The sequence below is a fragment of the Dendrobates tinctorius genome, unplaced genomic scaffold (assembly GCF_039654945.1).
Source record: "Dendrobates tinctorius isolate UK_male_01 unplaced genomic scaffold, ASM3965494v1 ptg000455l, whole genome shotgun sequence".
Taxonomy (NCBI): domain Eukaryota; kingdom Metazoa; phylum Chordata; class Amphibia; order Anura; family Dendrobatidae; genus Dendrobates; species Dendrobates tinctorius.
In genome coordinates this window covers 3,191,425-3,213,624 of record NW_027362117.1, presented here as the reverse complement: position 1 = coordinate 3,213,624, position 22,200 = coordinate 3,191,425, and the positions used below count along the sequence as shown (strand labels likewise).

The 22,200-nt window shown below is 47.7% G+C and overlaps 1 protein-coding gene across 1 annotated transcript; it reads left to right on the top strand.

The window, feature by feature from the left end:
• Positions 1-3,461: 3,461 nt before the first annotated feature.
• Positions 3,462-22,162, top strand: SUMF1 (sulfatase modifying factor 1). The gene is made up of 9 exons (XM_073564476.1): positions 3,462-3,773; positions 3,945-4,118; positions 5,046-5,120; positions 6,298-6,380; positions 11,115-11,237; positions 17,472-17,586; positions 17,660-17,773; positions 18,564-18,623; positions 21,944-22,162. The coding sequence occupies exons 1-9, from the start codon at positions 3,573-3,575 to the stop codon at positions 22,040-22,042; spliced, it is 1,044 nt and encodes a 347-aa protein (XP_073420577.1). The 5' UTR covers positions 3,462-3,572; the 3' UTR covers positions 22,043-22,162.
• The last annotated feature ends 38 nt before the right edge of the window (positions 22,163-22,200 follow it).

Sequence of the window (22,200 nt, the reverse complement as noted above, 5' to 3'; positions counted from 1 at the left end):
TCCATTTCCACATTGTTTTCGAGAACGCTGCAGCCTAAATCCTCAGAAGGAAACGCGACATCTGGAAAGGGGGAAATCGATTAGACGTCTACAGCGATCGGCAATTTACTCTGCAGATATTTTTTGAGCTTTTCTTAAAATCTCGTGCACAATCCCGGGAATCGGGAAAATCCCGAGAAACTTCAGGACTCCGCAGGCGCTCACTGTCCTGTATGTGCAGTTACCATAAGGATCGCCGCCCCTCCACCACCGCAAATTAGATTTATTTGCAAAACATACTGCTGTTTGCAAAGAACCAGATAAATTATTTAAAGTGATCCTGTAACATTGTCCTGTGTCCGATCTATAGAGAATCAGCCACAGGATTGTGGGAGAAGATTAAATGTAACTTGTTTGTAGTCATGAGTCCAGTGGGCGGTGCTACTCAGTGACTGACAGCTACCTCCACATGCATATATGACATACAGGTAAGACTCAATCACCCAGTAGGACCGCCCACTGGACTCATGACTACAAACACCAGGGATCTGAAAGAAAAAAATGCTAATTTTACTGAAACTTTTCTGACCAAAATGTGAAGGAATCCGGTGAGCTCCTGCGGCTCTGACCCCGCCGGCAGATCAGAGACGAGTCTGCAGTTATTTCATGCAGTATTCCCGCTAATTTATATTTCTAAAGTGTGCAGCCCCCGCTATGCTAATGGCAGAATAGGACAAATACTAGCACCGGCGCCCCCCCAACATGTTTCACCGCGCTGGCAGCTTCATCTGGGGATGGAACATCGGCGTCATAGGCTTCATCATGGGACGGGCGCCACCATTATAACAAGAGGGGTCTCTACATTCACCATGAAGACGTCAGCCTCAGAATTATTCACGACAGCACATGGGGGGGCTGCACTAAGTGATAGACACCGGTCATGGGGGGCTGCACTAAGTGATAGACACTGGTCATGGGGGGCTGCACTATGTAATAGACACCGGTCATGGGGGCTGCACTAAGTGATAGACACTGGTCATGGGGGCTGCACTAAGTGATAGACGCCGGTCATGGGGGGCTGCACTAAGTGATAGACACCGGTCATGGGGGGCTGCACTAAGTGATAGACACTGGTCATGGGGGGCTGCACTAAGTGATAGACACCGGTCATGGGGGCTGCACTAAGTGATAGACGCCGGTCATGGGGGGCTGCACTAAGTGATAGACACTGGTCATGGGGGGCTGCACTATGTGATAGACACCGGTCATGGGGGGCTGCACTAAGTGATAGACACCGGTCATGGGGGGCTGCACTAAGTGATAGACACTGGTCATGGGGGGCTGCACTAAGTGATAGACACCGGTCATGGGGGCTGCACTAAGTGATAGACACCGGTCATGGGGGCTGCACTATGTAATAGACACCGGTCATGGGGGGCTGCACTAAGTGATAGACGCCGGTCATGGGGGGCTGCACTATGTAATAGACACCGGTCATGGGGGGCTGCACTAAGTGATAGACGCCGGTCATGGGGGCTGCACTAAGTGATAGACACTGGTCATGGGGGGCTGCACTATGTGATAGACACCGGTCATGGGGGGCTGCACTAAGTGATAGACACCGGTCATGGGGGGCTGCACTATGTAATAGACACCGGTCATGGGGGCTGCACTAAGTGATAGACACTGGTCATGGGGGGCTGCACTATGTGATAGACACCGGTCATGGGGGGCTGCACTATGTAATAGACACCGGTCATGGGGGGCTGCACTAAGTGATAGACACCGGTCATGGGGGGCTGCACTAAGTGATAGACACTGGTCATGGGGGGCTGCACTATGTAATAGACACCGGTCACGGGGGGCTGCATTAAGTGATAGACGCCGGTCATGGGGGGCTGCACTAAGTGATAGACACCGGTCAGGGGGGCTGCAATATGTAATAGACGCTGGTCATGGGGGGCTGCACTAAGTGATAGACACTGGTCATGGGGGGCTGCACTAAGTGATAGACACTGGTCATGGGGGGCTGCACTATGTGATAGACACTGGTCATGGGGGGCTGCACTATGTGATAGACACTGGTCATGGGGGGCTGCACTATGTGATAGACACTGGTCATGGGGGGCTGCACTAAGTGATAGACACCGGTCATGGGGGGCTGCACTATGTAATAGACACCGGTCACGGGGGGCTGCATTAAGTGATAGACACTGGTCATGGGGGGCTTCACTAAGTGATAGACACTGGTCATGGGGGGCTGCACTAAGTGATAGACACTGGTCATGGGGGGCTGCACTATGTGATAGACACTGGTCATGGGGGGCTGCACTAAGTGATAGACACCGGTCACGGGGGGGCTGCACTAAGTGATAGACACCGGTCATGGGGGCTGCACTATGTGATAGACACTGGTCATGGGGGGCTGCACTAAGTGATAGACACTGGTCACGGGGGGCTGCACTATGTGATAGACACCGGTCATGGGGGGCTGCACTATGTGATAGACACAGGTCATGGGGGCTGCACTATGTGATAGACACTGGTCATGGGGGGCTGCACTAAGTGATAGACACTGGTCATGGGGGGCTGCACTAAGTGATAGACACTGGTCATGGGGGGCTGCACTAAGTGATAGACACTGGTCACGGGGGGCTGCACTATGTGATAGACACAGGTCATGGGGGCTGCACTATGTGATAGACACTGGTCATGGGGGGCTGCACTAAGTGATAGACACTGGTCATGGGGGGCTGCACTAAGTGATAGACACTGGTCACGGGGGGCTGCACTATGTGATAGACACAGGTCATGGGGGGCTGCACTAAGTGATAGACACTGGTCATGGGGGGCTGCACTATGTGATAGACACTGGTCATGGGGGGCTGCACTATGTGATAGACACCGGTCATGGGGGGCTGCACTAAGTGATAGACACCGGTCATGGGGGGCTGCACTATGTAATAGACACCGGTCATGGGGGGCTGCACTATGTAATAGACACCGGTCATGGGGGGCTGCACTATGTAATAGACACCGGTCATGGGGGGCTGCACTATGTGATAGACACCGGTCATGGGGGGCTGCACTATGTGATAGACACCGGTCATGGGGGGCTGCACTATGTAATAGACACCGGTCATGGGGGGCTGCACTATGTAATAGACACCGGTCATGGGGGGCTGCACTATGTAATAGACACCGGTCATGGGGGGCTGCACTATGTAATAGACACCGGTCATGGGGGGCTGAATGATGTAAGCGACGGCAGAGGCAGTAAAAGGGGCGATTTGTGCTTTTTGGGGAAACCTCTCGTTATTAGTCGTGCTGCATTTCCAGTGGGGGGGGCACTGGATCCCTGAGACGCCCAATGGCAGAAGCAGTGTGACCGGTGGGATCTGCCGCCTTCTCCTCAGATCTCTGGCACAGTCTGATGTAGATTCATTATGGAAGATACTAATTTTATGTGAATGGCAGCACTAGAAAAACGGAAGCCTGGACTAAAGACGTTCTGCAGCAGCTCAGGCGTGTGACAGCCAGCAGCGCGCTCTGTACCCAGCTCCGGTCACCTGACTGCAGTCACATGACCGGCCATGGCGGCGCCGCTCCCCGGGCTGTGGGCGCTGCTCTGCTCGGTGCTGCTCTGCCCGGTCCCGCTGCTCGGAGACTGCGGCTGTAACTCTGCGCAGAGAGCGGGCAGTGCCCCCGGGCACCGGCAGGGGGCGGCCTACAGGTACTCCCGGGGAGCCAATCAGCCGCCGGCAACGGGGACCGAAGCCGAGCACCGGGACGAGGTACCGGGGGGGGGGCAGGTGAGGGCTGGAGAGGTTGGGGGTCTCGGGGGCAGCAGGGAATTTCTTTTACGACTCTTTAGAAGGGGAACGACCGGTCCTGATTCTCCCGATGACAGAAGAAGCCGTGTCAGTCATACTGAATCCTGGCGGTTAACACTTTCCTCCCCACAGATGGTCCTGCTGCCCTCGGGGGTATTTACTATGGGAACAGATGAGCCCGGGATCCCCCCGGATGGTGAGGGTCCGGCCCGCAGAGTCCACATTGACTCCTTCTACATGGACAAATATGAAGTCAGCAACTCGGAGTTTGAAAAGTTTGTGGCGGCGACTGGTTACGTGACTGAGGTGAGAACTGCGGACGCTGCGTCCTGCTCCCCGGCGCTGCTTCCTGCACCCCGGCGCTGCGTCCTGCACCCCGACGCTGCTTCCTGCACCCCGGCGCTGCGTCCTGCACCCCGGCGCTGCGTCCTGCTCCCCGGCGCTGCGTCCTGCACCCCGGCGCTGCGTCCTGCTCCCCGGCGCTGCGTCCTGCACCCCGGCGCTGCGTCCTGCTCCCCGACGCTGCGTCCTGCACCCCGGCGCTGCGTCCTGCTCCCCGGCGCTGCGTCCTGCACCCCGGCGCTGCGTCCTGCTCCCCGACGCTGCGTCCTGCTCCCCGACGCTGCGTCCTGCTCCCCGGCGCTGCGTCCTGCACCCCGACGCTGCGTCCTGCACCCCGACGCTGCGTCCTGCACCCCGACGCTGCGTCCTGCTCCCCGGCGCTGCGTCCTGCACCCCGGCGCTGCGTCCTGCTCCCTGGATGCTGCGTCCTGCTCCCTGGATGCTGCGTCCTGCTCCCTGGATGCTGCGTCCTGCTCCCTGGATGCTGCGTCCTGCTCCCCGGCGCTGCGTCCTGCACCCCGGCGCTGCACCCTGCTCCCCGACGCTGCGTCCTGCACCCCGACGCTGCGTCCTGCTCCCTGGATGCTGCGTCCTGCACCCCGACGCTGCGTCCTGCTCCCTGGATGCTGCGTCCTGCTCCCCGGCGCTGCTCCCTGCTCCCCGACGCTGCGTCCTGCACCCCGACGCTGCTGCACGCGTGTGACGTACGACCTCCCTCATTATCTGCAGCTCCTCTGTCCTACATCCTCTCATCCTGTTACATTGTTATTATGCTCTTAAAGGGGCAGTAACCTTGCAGTCATCATCATTTGCAGGAGGGGGGAGAGGATGACGGCCGCCATGTTGTTTCTCGTGCTGCTGAGTGACTCGTCTATCCCTCTGTATTTCTAGGCTGAGACATTCGGGGACTCGTTTGTGTTTGAAGGTTTGATAAGCGAAGAAGTAAAAAGTGGCATTGACAAGGCGGTGAGTGCGCTCCCTGCCTGATGCGCTGTGTGTGTGGATTTATAGGGTACGTCCGGTGTATGTTGCCCCAATGCTTCTAAAATGAAAAGTGAGGCAAATTGGTAAAAAGTATGGATTAAAAATCTCCTTCCATGCTGTGTATGCAGCTCCTGTGCAGAGCGATGGGACTCCATGGTTACGGACTATAGCGTATACTTTGTGTACAGTTCTGTGTTGCTTTCTTTCCCCTTTTTTTTTTTTGATACTTTCTTCTACTCTCTGTAGATTAACAAGTCTCCAGGGTCAGACTGCGAAGGGTTTATAGTCTGTAACCATGACAACACAGATGGTAGATAGGGGAGCTGCAGACACAAAAGGGGGGGGGGGGGAGGTTTTTTAGTCAATGATTATTTGTTCTATACATTGTAGCCAGTAAACATCGCCCCATGAGGAGTCTGCCGCTGCCAGCGTGTAATCTTCGTGTTTGGTGACCGCCGCACGCGTCCGGAGGTCTTTAAATTAGCGCTTATCCCCCGATTCTTCAGGACTGGAGTTTATGACGATGGCGCCAAAGTATAGCGGATCGTCACCGGACGCGTTCACTGAATGATGAATGTGCCGCGTTTTTCCGCTGCCGTGGAACCTCCACCAGTTCTCCGGCCGGGGACTGAAGCACATTTTTGTCGTAATTTACGCCACTTTTGAACAACAGAGGCTGAAAATAGATTGCTGGGATCTTTAGTTCCACAGCTCTTCTGGTGGAAGGATTCCTTCCTCGCCGGCCGCGCTTCGCTCAGACTCGGATTAGCTGCGGCGCTCACAGGGGACCCGAACATCTCTAAACTAATTATCATTTGTGCTAATTAGCTGAAACGCAATTATAATCCTGATCTCCTGCCGGGACGTGGAGCGCTGCTGTCTGCGGGGGCGGCACTGCAGGGGTTAATTCTGCTCTTGAATATGGCGCCAGTCAAGTGTTAAAATCGGGAGCAGATTTCAGCGACCCGTGTCTACAATGCGAATTATTGTATGGCCGCCCTCCCTTCCATGGAACGGACAGTGATCGCTGCGGGCGCCGCATCTAGATGGAGTGAAGAATGCTTGTGACGCGCGTCCCGGTCACGCCTGGGATGCGCGGCGTGTGACTGATGTGCGGTGACACGGCTTTGTGCTGATGTTAGTGTCGTCCTTTGCCCAGGTTGCAGCTGCTCCTTGGTGGCTACCGGTGAAAGGAGCAGATTGGAGGCATCCGGAAGGACCAGACTCCGATATCCAGGAAAGGTATCTGAAAGCTGACATCTGCATATGCAACGAAGCGTTCTCTAGTCACATCCAAAGCTGCATTCAGAATTCTGCGGGGTCCTGGTTCAAGCCGTTGACGGTGTAGCAAGATGAGGACCGAGTGATGTATACACACTACAGCAGTTGAACGATGGTGGTTAGACCTGAGCAAAAAGGCTTGCAGGACCCCAGAGCACCGTCACATCAGTAGTGCATGTCCACCAGAGATCAGCAAAAAGACCCCAGAGCAGCGGACACATCAGTAGTCAATGACCACCAGCGTTCAGAAAAAAGACCCCAGAGCAGTGGCCACATCAGTAGTGCATGCCCATCATAGATCAGCAAAAAGACCCCAGAGCAGCGGCCACATCAGTAGTGCATGTCCACCATAGATCAGCAAAAAGACCCCAGAGCAGCGGCCACATCAGTAGTCAATGACCACCAGAGTTCAGAAAAAAGACCCCAGAGCATGGATACATCAGTAGTCAATGACCACCAGAGATGAGCAAAAAGACCCCAGAGCAGTGGCCACATCAGTAGTCAATGACCACCAGAGTTCAGCAAAAAGACCCCAGAGCAGCGGCCACATCAGTAGTCAATGACCACCAGAGATGAGCAAAAGGACCCCAGAGCATGGACACATCAGTAGTCAATGACCACCAGAGTTCAGCAAAAAGACCCCAGAGCAGCGGCCACATCAGTAGTCAATGACCACCAGAGATGAGCAAAAAGACCCCAGAGAAGTGGCCACATCAGTAGTCAATGACCACCAGAGTTCAGCAAAAAGACCCCAGAGAAGTGGCCACATCAGTAGTCAATGACCACCAGAGATGAGCAAAAAATGACCACCAGAGTTCAGAAAAAAGACCCCCAGAGCAGCGACCACATCAGTAGTCAATGACCACCAGAGTTCCGCAAAAAGACCCCAGAGAAGTGGCCACATCAGTAGTCAATGACCGCCAGAGATGAGCAAAAAGACCCCAGAGCAGCGGCCACATCAGTAGTCAAAGACCACCAGAGTTCAGAAAAAAGACCCCAGAGCAGTGGCCACATCAGTAGTCAATGACCACCAGAGATGAGCAAAAAGACCCCAGAGCAGTGGACAAATCAGTAGTCAATGACCACCAGAGTTCAGCAAAAAGACCCCAGAGCAGCGGCCACATCAGAAGTCTATGTTTGCCTGAGATCAGAAAATGAACATACCCCCCCAATATCTGCTGATTTAGCGCGCGTTTTGCAGCACTCCGGCTGGCAGTCACATGAATTGATGCATACATTGTAGCCATTGTGACACATTGTATCCACTTTAAAGGGTTATTCTCAAAATCCCAATGTACTCTTATAACATTGTACATTTATTTGTGCCAATATAACCAGTTATTAAATCTGCCTATTTTGCAAATCTCACCTCCCCTTACGCTGCCCCTCAGGCTCCATTTACGCTTCACTTGCCCTTGGAACCTTCCTGTAGATCCAGGGGTCTTCATGGATCCTGCACTGTTGCTCTCTTAGCTGCATCTTGCCGGCATAGCAGTCCTATGTCTAGAAGGGAGCTTCCACTGTGAGGAATGATGTCATGGAAAGGGCCACAACCATCTTTATTACAGTGTGAGAGTGCGTACCTGGAAGCTGCAGAGCCTGTGTGCTGGTGCCGGAGGAGAGCTGTACAGCAGGATGGGGCTGTATATAGGCAGCCGAGAGGAGAGATGTACTGCATGATGGGGCTGTATACAGGTGGCTGAGAGGAGAGCTGTACTGCAGGATGGGGCTGTATACAGGCGGCCGAGAGGAGAGCTGTACTGCGGGATGGGGCTGTATACAGGCGGCCGAGAGGAGAGCTGTACTGCATGATGGGGCTGTATACAGGCGGCCGAGAGGAGAGCTGTACTGCAGGATGGGGCTGTATACAGGTGGCCGAGAGGAGAGATGTACTGCGGGATGGGGCTGTATACAGGCAGCCGAGAGGAGAGATCTACTGCAGGACGGGGCTGTATACAGGCGGCCGAGAGGAGAGATGTACTGCAGGACGGGGCTGTATACAGGCAGCCGAGAGGAGAGATGTACTGCAGGACGGGGCTGTATACAGGCAGCCGAGAGGAGAGATGTACTGCAGGACAGGGCTGTATACAGGCGGCCGAGAGGAGAGATGTACTGCGGGATGGGGCTGTATACAGGAGGCCGAGAGGAGAGATGTACTGCAGGATGGAACTGTATACAGTCAGCCGAGAGAAGAGGTGTACTGCAGGATGGGACTGTATACAGTCGGCCGAGAGAAGAGGTGTACTGCAGGATGGGGCTGTATACAGGTGGCCGAGAGGAGAGATGTACTGCACGATGGGGCTGTATACAGGCGGCCGAGAGAAAACATATACTGCAGGATGGGGCTGTATACAGGCGGCCAAGAGGAGAGCTGTACTGCAGGATGGGACTGTATACAGGCGGCCGAGAGGAGAGCTGTACTGCAGGATGGGACTGTATACAGGCAGCCGAGAGGAGAGCTGTACTGCCCGATGCGGATGTATACAGGCGGCCGCGAGAAGAGATGTACTGCATGATGGGGTTGTATACAGGCGGCCGAGAAGAGAGATGTACTGCAGGATGGGGCTCTGTATACAGGCAGCCGAGAAAAGAGCTGTACTGCACGATGGGGCTGTATACAGGCGGCCGAGAAGAGAGATGTACTGCAGGATGGGGCTGTATACAGGCGGCCGAGAGGAGAGATGGACTGCAGGATGGGGCTATATACAGGTGGCCGAGAGGAGAGATGTCCTGCAGGATGGGGCTGTATACAGGCGGCCAAGAGAAAACATATACTGCAGGATGGGGCTGTATACAGGCAGCCGAGAGAAAACATATACTGCAGGATGGGGCTGTATACAGGCAGCCGAGAGAACAGATGTACTGCAGGATGGGGCTGTATACAGGCAGCCGAGAGAACAGATGTACTGCAGGATGGGGCTGTATACAGGCGGCCGAGAGGAGAGATGTACTGCAGGATGGGGCTGTATACAGGTGGCCGAGAGGAGAGATGGACTGCAGGATGGGGCTGTATACAGGCGGCCGAGAGGAGAGATGTCCTGCAGGATGGGGCTGTATACAGGCGGCCAAGAGAAAACATATACTGCAGGATGGGGCTGTATACAGGCGGCCGAGAGAAAACATACTGCAGGATGGGGCTGTATACAGGCAGCCGAGAGAACAGATGTACTGCAGGATGGGGCTGTATACAGGCGGCCGAGAGAAAACATACTGCAGGATGGGGCTGTATACAGGCAGCCGAGAGAACAGATGTACTGCAGGATGAGGCTGTATTCAGGCAGCCGAGAGAACAGATGTACTGCAGGATGGGGCTGTATACAGGCAGCCGAGAGGAGAGATGTACTGCAGGATGGAGCTGTATACAGGTGGCCGAGAGGAGAGATGCACTACACGATGGGTCTGTGTACAGGCGGCCAAGAGAAAACATATACTGCAGGATGGGGCTGTATACAGGCAGCCGAGAGAACAGATGTACTGCAGGATGGGGCTGTATACAGGCAGCCGAGAGGAGAGCTGTACTGCCCGATGCGGATGTATACAGGCGGCCGCGAGAAGAGATGTACTGAAGGATGGGGTTCTGTATACAGGCAGCCGAGAGAAGAAATGTACTGCAGGATGGGGCTGTATACAGGCGGCTGAAAGGAGAGATGTACTGCAGGATGGGGCTGTATACAGGCGGCCGAGAGGAGACATCTACTGCACGATGTGGAGTGTATACAGGCGGTTAAGAAGAGATGTACTGCAGGAGGTAGCTGTATACATGAGAATGAGAGGAGAAATATACTACAGTATGATAGAAACAAGAATTATAGTGTAGGATAGGCTGCACATACAGGTGATAGAAAGGAGAGAAATACTGCAGGATGGGGTGTACATACAGGGGACAGAAAGCTATATACTACAGGATGGGCTGTATATACGGGAGCTAAGATTAGTTCAGCTGTGCTTGTGGCCTTAGACAACAATGATATGGAACTGCAAATGTCTTTCCACTGATACTTATTGCTGAGGATTATCTTCTGTCATATGCATCAACAGAGCAATATTTGTGTTTTCGCAATCACAACACTGACCTGTCTACAGCAGTCAAAAATCATTGCGTAAGATGGCAGAAGAATTGTGCTCTGCTAGAACCAGCTAACGATGAGTTAAAACCACACAAGCAGCTCTATTGATGTAGAATGCAGAAGATGACATCAACCAGGCAGGGCCCTGTGCAGGTGCTCAGAGTTGGGGGACGGGGGTCTGCAGCCCTCGGGAGAAGCAGCTGCTGCTGGGAAATATAGTTTCAGCAGATCAGACAGAAACTTTATGTTGGGCTTAGTCTGTCTATTAACACTAGCTGTGCATTTGCTCTGCTTTGGGAAAAATGTGATTTTGGGAATAACCCTATACTTTACTTTCTTTGCTGCGCTGTCTGAGCTGGAGCGCTGCTCGTCCACTAACGGATAGAAGCCGGCGCTGCAGCAAAGTGAAATTCGTAAAATGAATGTATAAAGCTCAGTAAGAAGAGATAAAAATAACTGCTGACAACTCTGATGACTTCTCGGTAAATGTCCCTGTCTCTTCTGAAATAATACCTGAGGCTCCGTCTGTGCTGATGTGCAGGAAATATATGCAGCGCTCTGGCGGAGATAATCCACTCTCACCTCACTTTTATCTTTTGGGTGATGTCGCCTCTCATGTTCACCTCAGAATGGATCATCCTGTTCTGCACGTGTCCTGGAACGACGCCTCCGCCTTCTGTAGTTGGGCCGGAAAACGGCTCCCAACCGAGGGGGAATGGGAGTATGCATGCCGAGGAGGTCTAGAGAACAGGTACGGTATTATAGTAGTTATATTCTTGTACATAGGAGCAGTATTATAGTAGTTATATTCTTGTATATAGGGGGCAGTATTATAGTAGTTATATTCTTGTACATAGGAGCAGTATTATAGTAGTTATATTCTTGTACATAGGGGCAGTATTATAGTAGTTATATTCTTGTACATAGGGGCAGTATTATAGTAGTTATATTCTTGTACATAGGGGCAGTATTATAGTAGTTATATTCTTGTACATAGGAGCAGTATTATAGTAGTTATATTCTTGTATATAGGGGGCAGTATTATAGTAGTTATATTCTTGTACATAGGAGCAGTATTATAGTAGTTATATTCTTGTACATAGGGGCAGTATTATAGTAGTTATATTCTTGTACATAGGAGCAGTATTATAGTAGTTATATTCTTGTACATAGGAGCAGTATTATAGTAGTTATATTCTTGTACATAGGGGCAGTATTATAGTAGTTATATTCTTGTACATAGGGGCAGTATTATAGTAGTTATATTCTTGTACATAGGGGCAGTATTATAGTAGTTATATTCTTGTACATAGGGGCAGTATTATAGTAGTTATACTCTTGTACATAGGGGGCAGTATTATAGTAGTTATATTCTTGTACATAGGGGCAGTATTATAGTAGTTATATTCTTGTACATAGGGAGCAGTATTATAGTAGTTATATTCTTGTACATAGGAGCAGTATTATAGTAGTTATATTCTTGTACATAGGGGCAGTATTATAGTAGTTATATTCTTGTACATAGGAGGCAGTATTATAGTAGTTATATTCTTGTACATAGGAGGCAGTATTATAGTAGTTATATTCTTGTACATAGGAGCAGTATTATAGTAGTTATATTCTTGTACATAGGAGCAGTATTATAGTAGATATATTCTTGTACATAGGGGCAGTATTATAGTAGTTATATTCTTGTACATAGGGGGCAGTATTATAGTAGTAATATTCTTGTACATAGGGGCAGTATTATAGTAGTTATATTCTTGTACATGGGGGGGCAGTATTATAGTAGTTATATTCTTGTACATAGGGGCAGTATGATAGTAGTTATATTCTTGTACATAGGAGCAGTATTATAGTAGATATATTCTTGTACATAGGGGCAGTATTATAGTAGTTATATTCTTGTACATGGGGGGCAGTATTATAGTATATTCTTGTACATAGGGAGCAGTATTATAGTAGTTATACTCTTGTACATAGGAGCAGTATTATAGTAATTATATTCTTGTACATTGGGGCAGTATTATAGTAATTATATTCTTGTACATAGGAGCAGTGTTATAGTAATTATATTCTTGTACATAGGAGCAGTATTATAGTAGTTACATTCTTGTATATAGGAGCAGTGTTATAGTAGTTATATTCTTGTACATAGGGGCAGTATTATAGTAGTTACATTCTTGTATATAGGAGCAGTATTATAGTAGTTATATTCTTGTACATAGGGGAAGTATTATAGTAGTTATATTCTTGTACATAGGAGCAGTATTATAGTAATTATATTCTTGTACATAGGAGCAGTATTATAGTAATTATATTCTTGTACATAGGGGCAGTATTATAGTAGTTGTTACGGTTAGAGGAAAATAAAGATGTACCTGAAAGTGGACCCTCTGGGTCACGGCTCCAGAGCCCCCGGGGGCGAGTGCCCAGGTAAGGCCTGTTTCACACTTCCGTTTTTTCAAATCCGTCAAAATCCGTTGTTTTCCGTTAAAAAACGGATCCGCCATTTTTTGCAGGATCCGTTTTTTTTGTCCCATAGACTTCCATTACGGTTACCGCGGATCCGTCAAAAAAACGGAAGTGTGAAACAGGCCTAAGGACCTCCCCCTATACAGGGAGTGTTAGGGACAGGCCACCAGGGGATAGAGCCGCAACAGCCAGAACCAAAGGGTCGACTGAGGCAAATAGAAGGAAGGTACTGACATGGACAATAAGCGAGGCACCGGGCAATGCAGGGGCCCAGTGGGGTACAGGACTGGAGAGCCAAGGGAGCACAGGACCGGAGGCAGAAAGGTAAGGAGCACAGATGAATAAGGAGAAGGACGGCAGGTAACCGAAACGGGAAGAACGCAGGGAGCAGGATAGAGGGAAGAAAGCCTCAGGGAGACTGGGAGGGCAGAGCACTGGAAAGAAAGACCGGGGAAGGCAGGCAGCGAACAGCACTAACATACACAGACAGAGAACGAGAGGGGGCCTGAGACAGTGAGCACCGCAGCAGACAGCGTCACCGTATATGATAATCAGGCGTCTTACCTGAGCCTGTCGCCGGGCATATGTAGCGGTGGGCGCCGCCATCTTGGGGGCGGAGCTAGCACGTCACATGATTCAGGAGGCTGTGTGCTGGTAGCCGTCGCCGAGGGAGCCGGAGGCTAGGCGCGGGAGCGCGCCGGACCGAGCGCGCAGCAAGGTAAGCAGGAGCAGGGACTAGCGCCGTGACAGTAGTTATATTCTTGTACATAGGGGGCAGTATTATAGTAGTTATATTCTTGTACATAGGGGACAGTATTATAGTAGTTATATTCTTGTACATAGGGGGCAGTATTATAGTAGTTATATTCTTGTACATAGGGGCAGTATTATAGTAGTTATATTCTTATACATAGGGGGAGTATTATAGTAGTTATATTCTTGTACATAGGGGGCAGTATTATAGTAGTTATATTCTTGTACATAGGAGCAGTATTATAGTAGTTATATTCTTATACATAGAGGGCAGTATTATAGTAGTTATATTCTTGTACATAGAGGGCAGTATTATAGTAGTTATATTCTTGTATATAGGGGCAGTATTATAGTAGTTATATTCTTATACATAGGGGGCAGTATTATAGTAGTTATATTCTTGTACATGGGGGCAGTATTATAGTAGTTATATTCTTGTATATAGGAGCAGTATTATAGTAGTTATATTCTTGTATATAGGGGGCAGTATTATAGTAGTTATATTCTTGTATATAGGGGGCAGTATTATAGTAGTTATATTCTTGTACATTGAGGGCAGTATTATAGTAGTTATATTCTTGTATATAGGGGCAGTATTATAGTAGTTATATTCTTGTACATAGGGGCAGTATTATAGTAGTTATATTCTTGTACATATGGAGAAGTATTATAGTAGTTATAGTCTTGTATATAGGAGCAGTATTATAGTAGTTATATTCTTGTACATAGTGGCAGTATTATAGTAGTTATATTCTTGTACATGGGGGCAGTATTATAGTAGTTATATTCTTGTATATAGGAGCAGTATTATAGTAGTTATATTCTTGTTCATAGGGGCAGTATTATAGTAGTTATATTCTTGTACATATGGAGAAGTATTATAGTAGTTATAGTCTTGTATATAGGAGCAGTATTATAGTAGTTATATTCTTGTACATAGTGGCAGTATTATAGTAGTTATATTCTTGTACATAGGGGGCAGTATTATAGTAGTTATATTCTTGTACATAGGGGCAGTATTATAGTAGTTATATTCTTGTACATAGGAGCAGTATTATAGTAGTTATATTCTTGTACATAGGGGCAGTATTATAGTAGTTATTCTTGTACATATGGAGCAGTATTATAGTAGTTATAGTCTTGTATATAGGAGCAGTATTATAGTAGTTATATTCTTGTACATGGGGGCAGTATTATAGTAGTTATATTCTTGTACATAGGGGGCAGTATTATAGTAGTTATATTCTTGTACATAGGAGCAGTATTATAGTAGTTATATTCTTGTACATAGGGGCAGTATTATAGTAGTTATATTCTTGTACATAGGGGCAGTATTATAGTAGTTATATTCTTGTACATAGGGGCAGTATTATAGTAGTTATAGTCTTGTATATAGGAGCAGTATTATATTAGTTATATTCTGGTACATAGGGGGCAGTATTATATTAGTTATATTCTTGTACATAGGGGCAGTATTATAGTAGTTATATTCTTGTACATAGGGGCAGTATTATAGTAGTTATATTCTTGTACATAGGGGCAGTATTATAGTAGTTATATTCTTGTACATAGGGGCAGTATTATAGTAGTTATATTCTTGTACATAGGAGCAGTATTATAGTAGTTATAGTCTTGTATATAGGAGCAGTATTATAGTAGTTATATTCTGGTACATAGGGGGCAGTATTATAGTAGTTATATTCTTGTACATAGGGGCAGTATTATAGTAGTTATATTCTTGTACATAGGGGCAGTATTATAGTAGTTATATTCTTGTACATAGGGGCAGTATTATAGTAGTTATATTCTTGTACATAGGGGCAGTATTATAGTAGTTATATTCTTGTACATAGGAGCAGTATTATAGTAGTTATAGTCTTGTATATAGGAGCAGTATTATAGTAGTTATATTCTGGTACATAGGGGGCAGTATTATAGTAGTTATATTCTTGTACATAGGGGCAGTATTATAGTAGTTATATTCTTGTACATAGGAGCAGTATTATAGTAGTTATATTCTTGTACATAGGGGTAGTATTATAGTAGTTATATTCTTGTACATAGGAGCAGTATTATAGTAGTTATATTCTTGTACATAGGGGTAGTATTATAGTAGTTATATTCTTGTACATAGGGGGCAGTATTATAGTAGTTATATTCTTGTACATAGGGGCAGTATTATAGTAGTTATATTCTTGTACATAGGGAGCAGTATTATAGTAGTTATATTCTTGTACATAGGAGCAGTATTATAGTAGTTATATTCTTGTACATTGGAGCAGTATTATAGTAGTTATATTCTTGTACATAGGAGCAGTATTACAGTAGTTATATTCTTGTACATAGGGGCAGTATTATAGTAGTTATAGTCTTGTATATAGGAGCAGTATTATATTAGTTATATTCTGGTACATAGGGGGCAGTATTATATTAGTTATATTCTTGTACATAGGGGCAGTATTATAGTAGTTATATTCTTGTACATAGGGGCAGTATTATAGTAGTTATATTCTTGTACATAGGGGCAGTATTATAGTAGTTATATTCTTGTACATAGGGGCAGTATTATAGTAGTTATATTCTTGTACATAGGAGCAGTATTATAGTAGTTATAGTCTTGTATATAGGAGCAGTATTATAGTAGTTATATTCTGGTACATAGGGGGCAGTATTATAGTAGTTATATTCTTGTACATAGGGGCAGTATTATAGTAGTTATATTCTTGTACATAGGAGCAGTATTATAGTAGTTATATTCTTGTACATAGGGGTAGTATTATAGTAGTTATATTCTTGTACATAGGAGCAGTATTATAGTAGTTATATTCTTGTACATAGGGGTAGTATTATAGTAGTTATATTCTTGTAAATAGGGGGCAGTATTATAGTAGTTATATTCTTGTACATAGGGGCAGTATTATAGTAGTTATATTCTTGTACATAGGGAGCAGTATTATAGTAGTTATATTCTTGTACATAGGAGCAGTATTATAGTAGTTATATTCTTGTACATTGGAGCAGTATTATAGTAGTTATATTCTTGTACATAGGAGCAGTATTACAGTAGTTATATTCTTGTACATAGGGGCAGTATTATAGTAGTTATATTCTTGTACATAGGAGCAGTATTATAGTAGTTATATTCTTGTACATAGGAGCAGTATTATAGTAGTTATATTCCTGTACATAGGAGCAGTATTATAGTAGTTATATTCTTGTACATAGGGGCAGTATTATAGTAGTTATATTCTTGTACATAGGAGCAGTATTATAGTAGTTATATTCTTGTACATAGGGGTGCTATGGGTGACAATGTTGTTGGTGCTGGAGTCTACATACCAGTATGTGGGTTAATAATGGATCTTCCTTTTCATTTATGATTTTCCTCTGAATCTCCAGATCTGTGAATGTGTTATGTCTATAAATAGGATCCCATTTCCCGTGTAGCGCCGGCTGCTGTCGCCGGAGCATTGATCGGTCTAATTATCCTTGTTAGTAATTTTATGTATCCGTTATGTATCGGCTCCTGTACAGAATCCTGAATGATCTTTCTCCGTGAGCTCCTGGGTGTGATTTAGTGGGGGGTGCGGTAGCCATGATTGACAGCTCGGCGGCTGCTGGCCGGTGGGACACTCGGTGATGCATCTTACTTTTCTTTGGGGGTCTCCTCCTATGTCTGCGCCTCTGTAGAGTGTATCCACTGTCGTATTTGGGGGCTTTACCCCCTTCCTAGTTATTGATTGTATTTTTTCATCAGACTTTTCCCTTGGGGAAACAAATTGGAGCCGAAGGGAGAACATTACGCCAACGTCTGGCAGGGAGACTTCCCCGATAGGAACACCGGCGCGGACGGCTACGTGCAGACGTGTCCGGTGAGTCTCCGCGATCATTATCGCTTTTCCTCTAGTACCAGTTTCGGTCATTTCTGCATCTTCTTTCCTCCAGGTGACCGTGTTTCCTCCAAACAGTTATGGCCTTCACAATATGGTGGGGAATGCCTGGGAATGGACAGCGGACTGGTGGAGCACGCAGCACGCGGCCGACGAGGCGCACGACCCGGTGAGTAGGATCCTCGGCTCTGATCCGTGTCTCCAGCAGAGCTGCACCATCTATTGGAGTCCGAGATCCATCTTCTGTCACAAGCTGAGCCTCCCCTCCCTGCTTTACACTGCATCTCTGCTTTATTACATCCTGGCTAAGATCAGTGAATCTCATTGAACTGTTTTTTCATTTGTATCTGAGGGAGACTGAAATCTATTTTGCACTGCTGCCTTTGCATGCTTTACACTGCTGTTCTGCTCTAGGTCACCGCTATGATTAGTGACACCAAACTTATTTTATCTGGAATCCATCTTCTATCTGATGAAAAGTTCAGGCTGTTGCTTCCCCATGCTTTACACTGCAGCTCTGCTCTACTAGCCTATAGCTGTGATCGGTCACCCCAGCTTTAGAGTGCACATCCTATCTTATCAGGGGCACAGAGATCTGCTTCCCCATGCTTTACACTGCAGGTCTGCCCTATTAGGTCACAACTCTGATTAGTAACTTATACTTTAAACTACCTCAGATTTATCTCCTGTCTTATCTGTGGGTCACACTGCTGCCATCCATGCTTTATAGTGCAGCGCTGCTCTAATAGGTCAGTTATAATGACTTCTGCGCGCAGTCCAGTATTGTCTGTTGAAGTCAGGTTCATCTCCTTATCAGAAGCTCTAGCTGCTTGTTCCCCATGCTTTACACTGCAGCCCTGCTCTCAGAGCTCAGATCTGGAGACCGCGCGGCTCTGGATCATCTTTTGCTCTCCCTCTTTTCCCTCGGGGGTCTGTAACTCTCTGTCTTTGTTTTACAGAAGGGTCCGAGCTCAGGGAAGGACAAAGTGAAGAAAGGAGGGTCCTACATGTGTCACAAGGTGAGACAAGGCAGGGACATATGCACAGGATATCACATACAGTGGGGCAAAAAAGTATTTAGTCAGTCAGCAATAGTGCAAGTTCCACCACTTAAAAAGATGAGAGGCGTCTGTAATTTACATCATAGGTAGACCTCAACTATTGGAGACAAACTGAGAAAAAAAAATCCAGAAAATCACATTGTCTGTTTTTTTTTCATTTTATTTGCATATTATGGTGGAAAATAAGTATTTGGTCAGAAACAAAATTTCATCTCAATACTTTGTGATATATCCTTTGTTGGCAATGACAGAGGTCAAACGTTTTCTGTAAGTCTTCACAAGGTTGCCACACACTGTTGTTGGTATGTTGGCCCATTCCTCCATGCAGATCTCCTCTAGAGCAGTGATGTTTTTGGCTTTTCGCTTGGCAACACGGACTTTCAACTCCCTCCAAAGGTTTTCTATAGGGTTGAGATCTGGAGACTGGCTAGGCCACTCCAGGACCTTGAAATGCTTCTTACGAAGCCACTCCTTCGTTGCCCTGGCGGTGTGCTTTGGATCATTGTCATGTTGAAAGACCCAGCCACGTTTCATATTAAATGCCCTTGCTGATGGAAGGAGGTTTGCACTCAAAATCTCACGATACATGGTCCCATTCATTCTTTCATGTACCCGGATCAGTCGTCCTGGCCCCTTTGCAGAGAAACAGCCCCAAAGCATGATGTTTCCACCACCATGCTTTACAGTAGGTATGGTATTTGATGGATGCAACTCAGTATTCTTTTTCCTCCAAACACGACAAGTTGTGTTTCTACCAAACAGTTCCAGTTTGGATTCATCAGACCATAGGACATTCTCCCAAAACTCCTCTGGATCATCCAAATGCTCTCTAGCAAACTTCAGACGGGCCCGGACATGTACAGGCTTAAGCAGTGGGACACGTCTGGCACTGCAGGATCTGAGTCCATGGTGGCGTAGTGTGTTACTTATGGTAGGCCTTGTTACATTGGTCCCAGCTCTCTGCAGTTCATTCACTAGGTCCCCCCGCGTGGTTCTGGGATTTTTGCTCACCGTTCTTGTGATCATTCTGACCCCACGGGGTGGGATTTTGCGTGGAGCACCAGATCGAGGGAGATTATCAGTGGTCTTGTATGTCTTCCATTTTCTAATTATTGCTCCCACAGTTGATTTCTTCACTCCAAGCTGGTTGGCTGTTGCAGATTCAGTCTTCCCAGCCTGGTGCAGGGCTACAATTTTGTTTCTGGTGTCCTTTGACAGTTTTTTGGTCTTCACCATAGTGGAGTTTGGAGTCAGACTGTTTGAGGGTGTGCACAGGTGTCTTTTTATACTGATAACAAGTTTAAACAGGTGCCATTACTACAGGTAATGAGTGGAGGAAAGAGGAGCCTCTTAAAGAAGAAGTTACAGGTCTGTGAGAGCCAGAAATCTTGATTGCTTGTTTCTGACCAAATACTTATTTTCCACCATAATATGCAAATAAAAGGAAAAAAAAAAACAGACAATGTGATTTTCTGGATTTTTTTTTCTCAGTTTGTCTCCCATAGTTGAGGTCTACCTATGATGTAAATTACAGACGCCTCTCATCTTTTTAAGTGGTGGAACTTGCACTATTGCTGACTGACTAAATACTTTTTTGCCCCACTGTAAGTGAGTACACCCCGGACATTTTGTTGATATTCTATCTGACCCTGATACAATGTACAGTGCTCGGTGTGCGGCTCGTAGAACAGTGTGAATACCTCAGCACAGCCATTAATGTCTACACGTCTGGCAACAAAAGTAAGTACATCCCTAAAGGAAAATGGCCAAATTATGCCCAAAGTGTGAATATTTTGTGAGGCCATTATCTTCTGCCTTCACCCTCTTGGGCATGGAGGTCACTAGAGCGTCACCGGTGGCCTCTGGGATCCTCTTCCCTCCACCATGACGACATCTCGGAGCCGGTGGATGTTGGAGACCTCGCGCTCCTCCACCTTCCCGTACAGATGTCCCATAGGGCTTACGTCTTGCATGGGTGGGGGTCCGCCTGTCAGTGCTCAGACCGAACGCCTCACACTGCATCACATTGCTCTGCATGGCTGCTGTCCCAGGAGGAAGCTTCTTCTAAAGATGATGCACAAGAAAGCCGCTAACAATCAGACTAAGGACATGAATTACTGGAGCCGCGTCCTGTCCTGTCCTCAGATGAGAGGCCAAGATAAACTTATTTAGTGCTGGTGTCAGGCGCATGTGGTGGCACCAGGTGAGGAGTACAAAGACAAGTGTGTCCTACCTACAGTCAGGCATGGTGGTAGACTGTCATGGTTGGGGGCTACATGAGTGCTGCCACCTGTGGGGGGGGCTACAGTTCATTGAGGGAACCATGAATGTCAACATGGACTGTGAGATACTGAAGCAAAGCGTGATCCCCCTCCCTCCAGAACCTGGGCCGCAGGGCAGTATTCCAACATAACGACCCCAAACACCTCCAAGACCACCACTGCATTGTAAGAAACTGAGGGTACAGGTGCTGTACTGGTCAGCATGTCTCTGGACCTAAACCCTATGGGACATCCCCTCAACCAGAAGGTGGAGCAGCACGAGGTCTCTGTCATCCACCAGCTCCGAGATGTCATCATGGAGGAGGGAAGAGGATCCCAGGGGCCACCGGTGACGCTCTAGTGACCTCCATGGCCAAGAGAGTCAGGGCAGAAACCAAAGGTGGCCACACCAAATATTCACACTATGGGCACAATAGGGGGTGTACTCACTTTTGCTTCTAGCGGTGTAGACATTTTTGGCTGTGATTAGTTAGTACTGTACAATGTATCGGGGTCAGATCTGCAGTGGTGTCCCAGGAACAGATAGATTACAATATCTACAAAATGTCAGGGGTGCACTCTCTTTTGTGATATCCTGTATATATGTGTGGGGGATCAGCAGCCTCCATACTGATGGCCTCCGCCATAGACCTCTGCATGACAAGACCCGAGATCGTACACCCGTCCCCTTATATAATCCGTGCTGCTCTGATCGTGGGCCGGGCGTCACAGACGCGGCTTTTTCGGATTTGCAGCCGATGATGCCTCCGGGAATATAGTGGAAACCGAACAGGAGGCGGCAGCCATCGATACGACGCGCCGCTCGGGCCGCACAGGATAGAAGCCCGGTCTGCCTATCCGCCTTGGCCCGCAGTCTTTTCATAAAGCCCAGTCCTGCTCCACTGCAGAAGCTTTGTTACAGTGTGCAGAGGGAGGAGGGGATCGCACCCTAATGGTGGCGGGCTGGGGGATCTGACCGACTCACCCCCAGCTTTATATATTATTTCTTTCCTCCAGTCTTACTGCTACAGATACCGCTGCGCCGCTCGCAGTCAGAACACCCCCGATAGCGCCGCCTCCAACCTCGGCTTCCGCTGCGCTGCGAGTGGCAGATAACCAGGGCTCCGCATGGACTGATCTGGGGCCCCGTCTGCGCACTGATCCGGGGCCCCGCCTATGGACCAATGAAAGTCTCCAATTTCTGTACAGAACGGTGATTAAACTTTATTTTGTCTATCTGGCGGTATTTGTGGTGGGGGAGGGGGACGAGATAA

Excerpts from the sequence above, each read along its gene's own strand:
- SUMF1 (XM_073564476.1), top strand. The coding sequence starts at position 3,573 with ATGGCGGCGCCGCTCCCCGGGCTGTGGGCGCTGCTCTGCTCGGTGCTG. Across the intron at positions 6,381-11,114 it reads GACTCCGATATCCAGGAAAG|AATGGATCATCCTGTTCTGC; the intron begins GTATCTGAAAGC and ends TGTTCACCTCAG. Across the intron at positions 11,238-17,471 it reads CGAGGAGGTCTAGAGAACAG|ACTTTTCCCTTGGGGAAACA; the intron begins GTACGGTATTAT and ends TTTTTTCATCAG.